General features: G+C 44.1%; 1 protein-coding gene across 1 annotated transcript in view; it reads right to left on the reverse strand.

Annotated features, from left to right (window-relative positions):
- Positions 1 to 1,626: 1,626 nt before the first annotated feature.
- Positions 1,627 to 13,316, reverse strand: part of TMEM273 (transmembrane protein 273) — a 33,637-nt gene continuing 21,947 nt past the window's right edge. The window contains exons 3-6 of the mRNA NM_001190167.2: positions 13,043 to 13,183; positions 11,665 to 11,695; positions 9,198 to 9,221; positions 1,627 to 2,835 (exon numbers count right to left, since the gene is read on the reverse strand). Coding sequence (NP_001177096.1) covers positions 2,811 to 2,835; positions 9,198 to 9,221; positions 11,665 to 11,695; positions 13,043 to 13,183 — 221 coding nt within the window. The 3' untranslated portion in view covers positions 1,627 to 2,810. The remainder of the gene's footprint in view (positions 2,836 to 9,197; positions 9,222 to 11,664; positions 11,696 to 13,042; positions 13,184 to 13,316) is intronic.

Here is a 13,316-nt window from a genome sequence, read left to right on the forward strand (position 1 = left end):
CGGAGTCCGCAGAACGTCTCCCTGAGAGTCAGTCTGCTGGTGACGGTGAGCAGAGCCCTCGTTGCCAGCTGCCGATGCCTCCTCAAAACACGTTTAGGAAATTCTTGGATGTGGTTTTCATTCCTTTTGGGTTGGTCAACGGCTGTGCCTGGCTCACAGTTTTTTGCCAGTATTTAAGAACTACTTCCTGATTGAAACTCAGGAAAGGACGAAAAATCAGAACCCCATTGAAAGACTTCCTTATGAGTCAGTTTTTTTTTTTTTTTTCCTTTGGTAATAAAATAATGGGCAGGAGTTCCCGTTGTGGCTCAGTGGTTAACAAATCTGACTAGGAACCATGAGGTTGTAGGTTCGATCCCTGGCCTTGCTCAGTGGGTTAAGGATCCGGCATTGCCGTGAGCTGTGGTGTAGGCCACAGACGTGGCTCGGATCTGGCGTTGCTGTGACTGTGGTGTACACTGGAGGCTACAGCTCTCATTAGACCCCTAGCCTGGGAAGCTTCATATGCCACAGGAGCGGCCCTAGAAAAGGCAAAAAGACAAAAATAAATTAAATTAAAATAAATTAAATTAAATTAAAATAAAATAAAATAATGGGCAGATCTGACCCACTTCCTTGGAGAGCTCAGACCACACTGCTAAAGGCTCCCGCCTGCCCAGAGTGAGCAAAAGCAAGCTTGTCTTATCTTGGGTAAGAGGACAGAGATGTCAAATCCACACTTGTTCCCAACAGGAGCCCAAGGACTCTCTTGGTCTCTACTGCTGATGTCACACACACAGGGGTTTGATGCAGCTCTTCACTAATTACAAACAGTTGTGTTGCTTTATTTGAAAACGAAAGTTTTCCTTTTACTGAGCCTTAAGTGAAATTCATCAGCTATCTGACTCATGTCATTTCTATGAACACTTGGAACACTTGGTTTATTGTGTGATCATTGGTTCATTGTATGATTATTGGTTTACTGGGTGATTATAATCAATTTTCTGTTAAAACTTAGGTTCAAGGAAACTTATCTTCATGAGAAAAATAGCTGACAAAACCCAGGTGAGGGAGAGTTACGAGATGCCTGACCAGAGCTCCTCAAAACAGCCAAGGTCATCAAAAAACAGGGAAAGCCTGAGAAACCCTCACTCAAGCCATTGCTTGACTCTATGACTTCTTGTGGTTGCTTCCAAAACATGTCCATTAGCACCTCTATCCGCAGGAGCTGCTCCCATGGAGAGGGGTCTGTCAAAGGAGGCATCAGATGGCTTCTGGTAAAACTGCCACTAGAGGAAGCCACTGAGCTTGGATTGGGGAGTGGGGGGTGGGGGAGCGGAGTCAAGGAGACTGTTCGACCTTCCACAGCGTGTTCACCTTTATAAGCTGAGGAGAAAGCACTGGTCTTCCATGTACTTCTCCATATTTTTCACACAAGAGACCTTGTGTGGGGTTCAGACAAAACCAGAGCCTGGGAGTGGTGCTGGGAAAATAGGTCATAATGTGGGATGGGGGAGAGGACCCCACATTCTGTTGTGTCTACAGAAGTTAAAATGACTACTGAGAATCCAGACACATTCGCCTTCAGTTCACAACCAGATGTCTTAATTAAAATGCTGCTGAAAGAAGCAAATCAATTACCAGATACCTCACAAGATGGTTTATTCTATCTTACACACGGAAAATTGCTTATGAGTATTGCATTACTGCTTTAGGTTATCAGTTAACAAAGGCTGCTAATGAACTACATTGTTATCAACTCAGATAAAAGATGCCCTGGGAATCCAGGCAAATTATTATAACACAGTGCTTTGTTTTGAAATATAGCTCATCTTTCATCACACACAAGGAGAGTAACCCAATCTAAGAAGAGCCAGTCCATACAGACACCTGTATTTCTGTTGAATGAAAGGGCAAAGAGCGTTCCTTAACACAGCTCAGAAATACAGGGTTACTATTAGAGGGGCGAGAAATATGAATGCGGCCTGTACCACAGAGACTTAGGTTTATGGCAATAATTAAAGATGTGGGTTTCCTAAGCCTCTGCCAGTTATGTCCTCCATGATAAGAAATGGGCATTGGAATCATCACCACAAAATAATTCCATAAGCAGAGCAATAAGCACTTGCATTGGTATAGCTCTCTGCAAGGCACTGCAGCTGTTTTCTCATTTAATCCTTGGTTGACTCCACCATTTGAAGCGCTGCAGAGCTGCAGGCCCATTCCATGGCCATCAGACCCTTTACTCCCACTCCAGTTCAGCCTGCCATTTCTTCCTTTGGAAGGTCTGTCTTTCATTTATGGGAATGGAGACTACCCCTTAGTTTCCATGTTTCAGGGCCCTTGAATGTTGACAGAGGGATTCTTCTGGCAGCTAAGAAGGTGAGGCTAACAGTCCTAGAAAATGTGGCTCATCTCTTGGTAAGACGGTGGTGCTAAAGAAGTTGTGTCTTGAGTTTGGTTCTCATTCCATGAGCCATTTGCTGCAGGTAGGTTCCACTGATATGGACACAAAGACATCATGCAGCATGACCAGCTCCAACATGGGGAACAGGATAGGCAGTGAAGATTTGCTGGCTTCAATTCTTTCTTACTGCTGGAAAGATTGCTCTTACATCTGTCTATGCAATCAGCTTCTTGTAGAAGAGAAGCAACATTTTCCTTTAGCATAGAGGTATTGCAGCATCTGTATGCTCTATTATTTGCTCTGGATTTTGAGTTCTTTGTGAAGGTCCATCACCAGCCTTGGTGCTCAAATTCAAGCTGTCTCTAAGACTGCAACTGTAGGCAGGAGTCCAGAGTGCTGAAACCCTTCTGAAGAGGCTGTTTGCTCAGAGCTCAATCACTTGTGCATTTCTAGAAAGGAAAAGAACCATCTGGGAGATGTACTGACAGAATGACTATGCTCTAATCATGGCATATGCTTATGCAACCCACACAATTAAACAGGTATGAAATGGTTCATCAGCAAATCTTAGGTGGGACATTTCCTCATGTGACATAGAAGGGACTTAAAGACCACTGGCTCTTGACGAAGGGGGAAGTTTTTCAGCTAGAGCTCAACCAAGAGGTTGTTTTCTGCCTGCCAAACTGAGGCCACAAAACCTCATCCACTTTCAGTGACAAAAAGGGAAGAAGTCATTCCCCAAGGTTAATAGGCATGTCAAGGGGGAAGCACCATGCCTGTATTTGAAGAGTTTGCATAGATCTGAGCAGGTGCTGCAAGGAATAAGGTAGACAGACCTATGAGAATGTAACTAGAAACCATTACCTTCAAGTCTGAACTATGCTGGTACAGAGGGTGAGACTTCTCTGCGCTTAAGTGCATCAGCTTTGATAGGAGGGAATTACAGTATAGATACATATTAAAAACTAGGAACATGGAAGAAAAGATAATCACTGAACCAGACCCTGGTATAGTAGAGCTTGGACTAAAAGTAGGACAGAGACCCTGCTGTGACCACTATTGGCTAAGCACTTCACCAACACTTCCATGTTGAGGCCAAATTCATACCAACATTCATTGCAGTTTCACATAAACATTATCCATAGTTATAACATCATGGCATATTTATGCTTACAATGCATCTTTGCCTATACCATTCCATTGTGCATATTTAGTCCCAATACCTTGAAGTCTAACATCTACTCATGAGAGAAGAAGTAGAATAGCAAAAAGACAGGGCAGAAAGACAGGTCAGAATGAGGAAATCCAAGTCAACATCAAATAAAAAGGATAGCTTGTACCTACTTACCCCATGTGTGGAGGACCAAGGGCACAGGTCGAGGTCAGGGTTACAAAGCTTAATGGCAGTAGAGCTGACATGGAAGACAAGCACGTTAGAAACAAGCAAGGATTGTGAGAGTGAGAAGAGGAAAAAGGGATTCCAAGAGAAAGCCTCAAATGCTGTCAGGTTTTCATATTTCTCCTCTGAAGGGAGGAAGGTTCAGAAAAAAAGAGAGTTTGATCTGGTTGGTATAGAGGTCCAGGGGCTCAAAAGAAAGTTTATCCATTTTATTCTTTTTAACAAGTTCTGAGTTAAAAGAGCCCTCTCAGATGTTGCTAAGAGTATATAAATTAGCTAGACATAGTCAGCATTTGTGTTTGAGATGTTGATGCCCAAAGAAGATGGGCAACCTCCCATGGAGCAACCTCCTCCCACCCCCAATGTCCTTGAGCTGGGGAAGTGGTGCCTGTGAGATACCACATCAAAGAATTGTTCTCTGACAGAACAGAGATTCCTTTACAGATGGGCATGCTGCCAGCCCCTAGAGATCCAGGTGAAACCTGCAAGAAAATGTAGGCTAGTCAGAGGATGGGATAGCAATTGCTGGCTGTGAATCAGGCTGCAGAACCTGGGCTGGGTATCAAGAGAAAGAGAAAGAGACTGTTGGAGATTGTAGGATTATGGTGGCTGCCTAAATCCAAAATTTCCACCCCATCTTGCAAAAATCACACAGACCAACAAGGAGAGAAGGAAGAAAGACTAAACTAAACTAGTAATGAAGGGGCTTAAATGTCCTAGTTTGCCTGAGACTATTCCAGGGTATATCTGCTAAGGATTAGTTAATGCCTGCTAATGCTGAAAAGGTTTTTAACCAAATCCCACACACATTTCTGGTTTTTAAAACTCAGTAAAATAGGAATTGATGGATATGTCCTTAACATGATAAAACACGTATACTTTAGCCCTAAAGCTAGCATCTTACTTAATGAAAACTACTAGTGGATTTCCCAACAAGATCATGCACAAGACAAGTATACTCACTATTTTCACTATTATTTAACATTGGGGTTTTAGCCAATGCAATCAGAGAAGATAAAACAATTAGAGGTATAAGAATTGGGAGAGAAAATTTGCAATTTTGCAGATGACATGATATGATGAAAACTCAAGGAAAACAAGAAGAAAATCAACAAAACTATAAAAGCATTCAATAAGGCAGCTGCTATCATATTAGCACACCAAAAAAAAAAAATCTATAAGCAATCAATGACCAAGTAGGAGACATAATGGGAAATTACATTTACAAAGCAACAAAAACATAAAATATTTAGGAGTAAATTTAACAAGAAATGTGAAAAATCCATAAGAGTAAAATCTGAAAACTCTCTTGAGACACACAAAACAGACTTGTAAAAAATATATCTTTCTTGTGGGTGAAGGAAGTTTTAACATCATAAAGAAGTCAATTGCCTTCAATTTTAATATGGAATGCAACCTCAATAAAGGTACCAAAATGTTTGTTTCTGTAGCTAGATTTTGAAGTTGATTGTAAGTTTATCTGAAAAAAAAAAATACACAGGAATAGCTAGAACAGACTAAGAGGGCATGCTGGAACAAGCCCTGCCAGGTAATAGAGCATACCATGAAACCGTTACAAGAAAGAGTATGGTTATAGCACATGAAAAATCACAAATATGATAGGACTAGTCAGCCATTAAAAAAAGAAGGAGAAAATAATGCCATTTTTAGCAACATGGATGCAACTAGAGATTCTCATACTAATTGAAGTCAGAAAAAGAAGGACAGATATTATAGGATATCACTTATATGTGGAATCTAAAATATAGCACAAATGAACCTACCTAAAGAACAGAAACAGACTCATAGCCATGGAGAACAGACTTGTAGTTGCTAAGAGGGAAGGAGTGGGATGGACTGGGAATTTGGGGTTAATAGATGCAAATTATTACATTTAGAATAGTTAGGCAATAAAGTCCTACTGTATAGTGCAGGGAATTATAACCTATCTCTTGGGATAGACCATGATGGAAAATAATATTTTTTAAAAAGAATGTATGTGTATGTGTGTGTGTGTGTGTGTGTATGAGTCACTTTGTGTATAGCAGAAATTGGCACAACATTGTAAATCAACTATACTTTAATAAAATAAATAAATAAACAAATAGCATTGGAGAATAATATAAAGTCTAGAAAGAGTCCAAGTATATGTGGAAATTTAGAACATGATAAAGGTGGCAAATGAAACACTGGGGAAAATAGGGTGGTTTTAAAAATGATATTGAAATAACTGAATTGCCATTTGGGAACGGGTAAAATTGGATCTATATCTCATACCGTATACCACATCAAATAAATCAGAGATTCAAATAAAAATAAACCCATATGAGAACTAAAATAATATTTATATATACATATACATGCATACATTTGTACATATATATTTATCTAATTTTATAAAAATTGTATATATAAAATATTTTTAATTAAATACATTTTTGTAAAAGGAACACAGAAAGGATGAAGCAGGAGCTATTAAGATTAGTTACCTTGGAGTTCCCGTCATGGGTCAGCAGAAACAAATCTGACTAGTATCCATGAGGACGCAAGTTCGATCCCTGGCCTTGCTCAGTGGGTTAAAGATCTGGCATTGCCACGAGTTGTGGTGAAGGTTGAAGATGTGGCTCAGATAGATCTGGCATTGCTGTGGATATAGCATAGGCCAGCAGCTATAGCTCCGATTTGATCCCCAGTCTGGAAACCTCCATATGCCGTGGGTAAGGCCTTAAAAAGACAACAACAACAACAACAAAAAAAGATTAGTTACCTCAAAGCAGTGGGTGGGAGCAGTGCGGAGTGGACAGGATGAAAGCAAAATGTCTCTGAGCTTACATTTTTAGTTATGAACTATATACATGTTTCACATCTTTGAAAAATAAAATTATACTAAAAGGATTAAGAAAGGAAATTTAAAACAGCATATACACTTAAAGGGATGTCTCTAACTTTGTATCAAATTGATAGTATAACCATACAGAGAAAATGATTAATTCAATTTGAACAGAATATTCTATATACCAGGAGGCCTAAATTCTAAGAAGAAAAAAGAAATGCAAAGAAATTTTTAAGTGAATTTATAGTTGTATAGTGTAATTCTGAAAGTATGTGTTTTGTGTGTATTATAGGATAGAGCAAATGGGTGAAAATATTTATATAGTTGGGGAAGTTTTTTCACTTTAGAGGAGGTCAAATAGAAATACGGAATGAGGAAATCTTAAGAACTTTATGATATTGAGCTTTTGATTTAAATAGACATTTGCTGGCTGTCCATTGAGAGAACCCACAAGCAGTGATCTTCAATAGCCGTGAGCACATGTTGTGCCTAGATCTTGGTTTCAAAAACCTATTCCACATCTAAAACAAGGAGGAAGAGGAGAAAGGGATGGACAAATGGGTGATTCCAGGTCTGGGCAAGGACAGTACAAGGTAAGAATGACATGGGAGTTCCCGTTGTGGCACAGCAGAAATGAATCCGACTGGGAACCTGAGGTTGCAGGTTCGATCCCTGGCCTTGCTCAGTGGGTTAAAGATTCGACATTGTTGTGAGCTGTGGTGGTAGGTTGAAGACTCAGATCGGATCCCATGTTGCTGTGGCTGTGCTGTAGGCCGGCAGCTCTAGCTCCAATTAGACCCCTAGCCTGGGAACCTCCATACATATGTCATGGGTGTGACCCTAAAAAGCAAAAACAAACAAACAAACAAACAAGAAAAGGTGAGACTGACACATGATATTATGTCAGAAATCTAGGAAATGCTCAATGACTATTAGGATCCTCTCTAAAACCACCAAGTAGTGACTTATACTGATAACTTGGGACAATTTGAGCATCAGAAAGATTCATGATGGTGATGAAAGATAATTCATTGACGTCCATAAGAATAACTTTCAATAAGTAAAAGAAAGAGAAAAAGGGGAAAAGGAGTCTTTCTTCTAGAAGAATGCCAGCTATTAAATGTAGAAAGAATGCTGGAATTAGAACCCTCAATGCAATAACTGATTCAAAAATGGATCACAAATAGATGTTAGATCATTGGGTGAAGAATTACTGGGGTCAGGCTGTTCCCATGGTCTCATAGTCCCACGCTTCTGATAATTTACTAATTACAAAGGGCTGATTTTCTCTCAACAATGCAAAGGTCTAGCTGTTGCTTCCTTAACTTAAGCCATCAAATGCAGCATCACCAATGGTGAGAGAGCCTGGGGCAATGTGCCTCCTGGTGCAATGTCCTGAAAAATACAGACACAACGTCACCTCTGTAGTAATCCTGAAAAAATTCTCAGTATGAATCTACTCAGGAGGAAACATTCCAGAAAAAAGGACCTCACTTAAGATGACCGACGTAGGTACTTCAAAACTGACAACGTCATGGGGGGAAAAAGCAACATCCAGAGAGACCAAAAAGAGACAAAATCAAATATAATGGCTCCTGGCTTGGAAAAATAGAGCTGTAAGAGATACTTATGAAACGGTTGGAGAAATCTGAATATGGGCTGTGTAATAGATAATACTATTGAAATTCCACCCATTTCCATTCATTTCTTACCATTCATATTGTTGTAGTGTGATTATGTGGGAGACACATGGTATATTTAAGGGTGAACTATCATGGTATCTATACTAGTTTTTAAGTGAGTCAGAAAAAAAAATTATGCCTACAGGGCAAAATGTTAATTCGTGGATCTAGGCGATGGGTGAATATGTTTTTATTGCACTTGTCTTTCAACGTTTTTGTGGATTTGAAGATTTTTCCAAAAGAGAGACAGTGAGACCACATGGGTGGTGCATGAGATGCAGGAAAGCAGGACGAGGAGAAGTGAGTTGTGAATCAGTCTTTCAGATATACCCAGGGGAGGTGCCTCCTTTCCTCTGAGTAGGGCTCCTTCAGCCAGTAGCCCTGGATACTCTCCCCCTCCTGAAGCCCTGCCCTGCATACTCAGGCCTTGTTCACTCCAAGGCCCCAAAGCAGCATTGAAAAACAGACACGTCTGCCAAGTTGATAGCTTAATGGAACAAAGAAAAGTTTTGGAATTTTTCTTCATCAAATGACTAAGCTTGCTTACAGTTTGATCAGCCTCTGTCAAAGAGAAGCTCTTGGAAAATGTAAATTAAATTTAACCATCTTGCTGTTAAAACCCAGTTTTCTCAGCTCTAATCAGGCAAATACCCCCACAGCTTCATTTGAAATCTTGCCAAAGCACCCGCATTTTAGGACTGTCTACAAATGTCCCAAAGAGATGCTGATTCCAGGTCTCGCAGCCATCCTGGCACCAGGAATTCTGGCCCATGGTTAGCAATCCCCTTCCCGTCCTGCAGGGGGCGTGCAGGACAGCCGCTATCAGCCAGCACTGGAGAGGAGAGGGACCACCTTTCCTCCTTTCAGTGAGAGCCATTCATCACTGTTACAACTCACCTTTCAGAGAGACTGAGGTTTAACCTGCAAAATAGGAGGATAGGATGATCACGAAATTGTTCCTAGATAACAGAAAGTACATGCAAAGTTCTGCTCCAGGAGAATATCTTGCTTGTCAGTTTTTTCTTTCAGGTCTAACTTTTTCCTGACTCAGCCTGACTCCATCTAGTGTCAGTTTTTGAAACTTGAATTGTGTTTCCCTTCTTTGTAGGGCAGCTCTGGTGAGGTAGTGCCAAGAACATTCCCTGTTCCTGGTGGGGTTAGATTGGGGGGTGGGGAACTCCCATCCAGCTCTTAACGCCCAGCCACCCACCTCTCTCCATCCTCTGCCTCTTCCTTCCCTTCCTCCACCCCCGTCTTCTTCCTGCACCCTTCCAAGGTCCTTTTAATGTACCTCACTTTCACAGTGTCTACTGCCGACTATGGCAGCCACCTCGCCTGGATTATGGAAATTTCCTCTTATAACTCCAGTTATCAAAATAACTCAGAACATCCAAACACACAAAATGGAGATGCTTCTCCGACACGATGATACATAGGAACATAAAACCACAGTGATCTTCATTCAATAATGCTCTCAAATTGGTTTGTATTGTTCACGGCAGCCTCTTCACGTACACACATGTGTGTGTCAGGCCCTCACTGTGAGTCATCACAGCTTTTGCCATCGCCTCACCCCGCAGCACGCACATGTGCATGTACACACGCACCAGGATTAAGCACTGGGCATTGTGAAATCTTTGTTTTATAAATTCCGTGACTAAGTTGTCCTTGAATCGCACAGTTCTGGAAAGCTTCAGGGGCCCTAGAGCTTCCAAAGCATGATGTTTAACCCAAAGCACCCCCCCTCCCCCTGGTGCGTGTGGGGCATGGTCAAGACAGCATTTCTCATTGTGAGGGGTGAGATCACTCCACTAGAATTTCCACCTGTCCATTCTGTCGTCCTGACACAGGGCCAGAGCTGGCCATGGCAGCCAGCGCCACCCTCAGGGGTACCTCGGCCACCCAGCAGAGGGCCCTGAGGCCATGCTGTGGACGAGTCTTCACCAAACACAGGCATAGCCCATCCCTCCCAAACTGACACCCAACCAGCTCTCCCCACCACAAGACTAGCTGCCCCCACAGGCAATTCAGGTTCTGGGCTTGGGGTTCATCTATGTGTTCTCAAGTCTCCCCACCCCCAATGTCAAGAGCTAACCCTTCTCATCCTTCCAGACTGAAACCATGGCCTCTCATGCCCAAGTCTGCCCAAAGCACTGTTAGAACCCTGATGGGAGGCCAGTCTGCCCTGGTTCTATAGCGGGGGAGCAATCAGAGTGCTGCCCTGGGTGAGCTGTGGAGAGGATGCCCTCTTGGGGGATGGCGGGGGGGGGGGTGGCAACCTTGGAACAGAAAGAGACAGGGAAACAGACAACGCATGGAAGTGGAGTTGATGAAATGTGCTTTAGGGCCTCACACTCAGAAATCATTGTCAGAACCCCCAGTGTCTGAAGGTGGGCAGAGAAAATCCAGTTCCAGCTCATCCCCAGGGCACTCTCCTGACCACATGGTACCACATGTCCATCTCTCCTTCACCCATGAATCCACCCATTCCTTTAAGACATGCTACTTTGTACTTGCCAAGCCCCAGGTCACAGGTCCCCCACTGGAGGGGCAGACCATGCTTCAGGTCCCTCTAATAACCCACCACCCCGGCCAGCCACTCACTCAACATCTCTACTTGGAAGTCACCAGAAGCCTTAAACTCACTATGCTCAAAAAAGCAGTCACTAACACCCCCCCCCACAGTCCACTGCCCATACTGCTTCTCCCATCCACTTCCCAAAGAGCACCCCCCCAATCCAGGACTTCCCCATCCCAACAAACGTCAGCTGTTCCCAGATTCTCCTGCACCTTCACCCAGCCCCCAGATCCTGGGCCAGCTGCCCTGTTGGTATATAGCTCAGATCCTCTCTCCAGAGGGCTTTGCAGTAGCTTGCAGCTCTCTGGGTGAAGAGCATTCCATATGAGACAAACAGCAAGTGCAAAGGTCCTGAGGTAGGATTGTCCTTGGAGGACACAGGCTCTATGTACTAGAGCAGTGTGGCTGGATGGCAACAGGGAAATCAGGGAGCAACGAGCTGAACACATGTGGTTTCCCATATGGGACGTGGCAGGCACTGGGGACACGATCTTGAGACTGGGGGATGCATGGTGGTGGTGGGGGGGTACTCTGAGCAGAGGGTAGGGCGAAATCTAACCCACGGTGTGCAGAAGAGAGCCCAAGCTTCCTTTGGCTATTGTGGGCCCCCCACTCCCATGACACCTGCCCACCACCCAAGGGAGGGGAGACCAAGAAGGAGGGTGCATCCTAGTCCTCTAGGAAGCATCCCAAAGCAGAGCAAAGGGCTAAGATGTCAACTGAGAGAGAGGATGGATAAAAACAGGAGGAAAAATAATGCCAGTCATAGGTCGGCGGCAAGCTTACCTTGGGGCTCTCTTCTTTAGCGCCATGGTCTCTAAACAGAGAAACAGGACATTAGGAAGGGGACACCATGGTGGTGGTGCAGCTTGCTTAGTGCCAGGTAAGCAGGAGGGCCAGAGCCCACCCAACTCAGACAGTGCTGAAAGGCTCCCTGGGTGGGGGCCACTGGGGCAGTCTTGGGCTGAGTGCTCTGCCCCCTCCCCTTTGGAACTTCCCCATTGGAACTTCCCTATCTGGTCCATCACTGAGCTCCCCAGCTCTGCACATGGGGGAGGCTGAGGCTTTCCTAGAGCCCCTGCCCCCCAATCCCTCCTCTCCTGCCCCCTACAGATCCTGGGCCCCCTTGCCCGTAGGAGATCCAGAACATCTCCTGCTGTGTGCTGAAGAGGCTGTTACCTCTCCTTGCTTATTCCTAGAGATACAAAATCAAGAGCAAGCAAACTCCTATGTGCAGTTAAGCTCCTGTGTAACTGGACAGGCTGGAAGCCCCTTCGTGCTGCGCCTCCTCCTCTCGTCGTCCCCCTTCTGTGTGTTTTCACAGATAATAATCACATTTTCCAAAGACATGGTGAGGGCTTTTCCTCCTCATCCTCAGGGAAACCTCATGGAAAACTGCACTGTCATCCCATTAAGCAGTCATATGCAGGGGACAGTTTTTGCAGGTCCCGCTTTGAAAGAAAGAAGGTGAGAATCAATGTTGCATTTTGCCACCAAATTCACTAAGGATCCAGTGTCTCCAGAGCTGCAGCGTAGGTGGCAACTTCAGCTCGGATCTGATCCCTGGTCTGGGAACTCCATATGCCACGGAGTGGCCAAAAAAGGAAAAATCTCACAAACCGAGTGCTCAGCATCAGCGTGGCACCCTCTCCGCAGCTGCCACAGGCTGTGAGAACCACACTGGGTTCACATAAGCCCAGCTCTGTTGGGATCACAGGATACACTCAGAACCACACAGAGTAGGACTTGCCCAATTTATTTTAAAAAATGCAACTTGGCCCACGTAATCCATGCCGGCACACCTCCCACCATGCAGCCAGGCCAGGGGCAGCCTGACCACTTCCCAAGATTGATTTCATCAGATCATGTTATTTGAGTAAGAGAATAGAAATTTCTATCTGAAGCCAACTCAGCTCCTTTCCCCACTGATTCTTAGGAATATCAAGAGCAATGAAATGGAAAAGTACAGAGAGAGAGAGAGAGAGAGAGAAAGAGGGACAGGCAGGCAGTGACAGAGAGAGGTCACTGCATTTCTTCTCAACCCATGTTTTCTATTCTATCTCCAGCCAGTGTTGCCCTCAGGGCCTCAAGCTGGGTGACTGCCCAGGACAGGGGTTGTCTCGGGCAGGGGCAGAGCCAGGCTTGAACACCACCCTTCCCTTACCACTGGAGCCCGCGTTCATGCTTCTCAGGTCTGAGGAGTCATTATCAAACAAGTGCTTCCTGATCATGCAGATTTTCAGGGCCAGAAAGCCAGCTGATATGATGAAGCCCAGAGCAGTCCCGATGAGGGCATATTTGATATCTGAAGGGCAGGAAGGAATTGAACAAGGGGCTTCAATCACCACCCTGTAAAGGTCTTCTATAGCTCCCTTTACATCAGGATGAAACCCAAAGTCCTGCTCTGGGAGCTTAACATGCCACACGCCAACCCACTG

This window comes from Sus scrofa, chromosome 14, assembly GCF_054392235.1.
Source record: "Sus scrofa isolate SSC_HxYL_T2T_F1_AM1 chromosome 14, Sscrofa_HxYL_maternal_Yorkshire_Landrace_v2.0, whole genome shotgun sequence".
Taxonomy (NCBI): Eukaryota; Metazoa; Chordata; class Mammalia; order Artiodactyla; family Suidae; genus Sus; species Sus scrofa.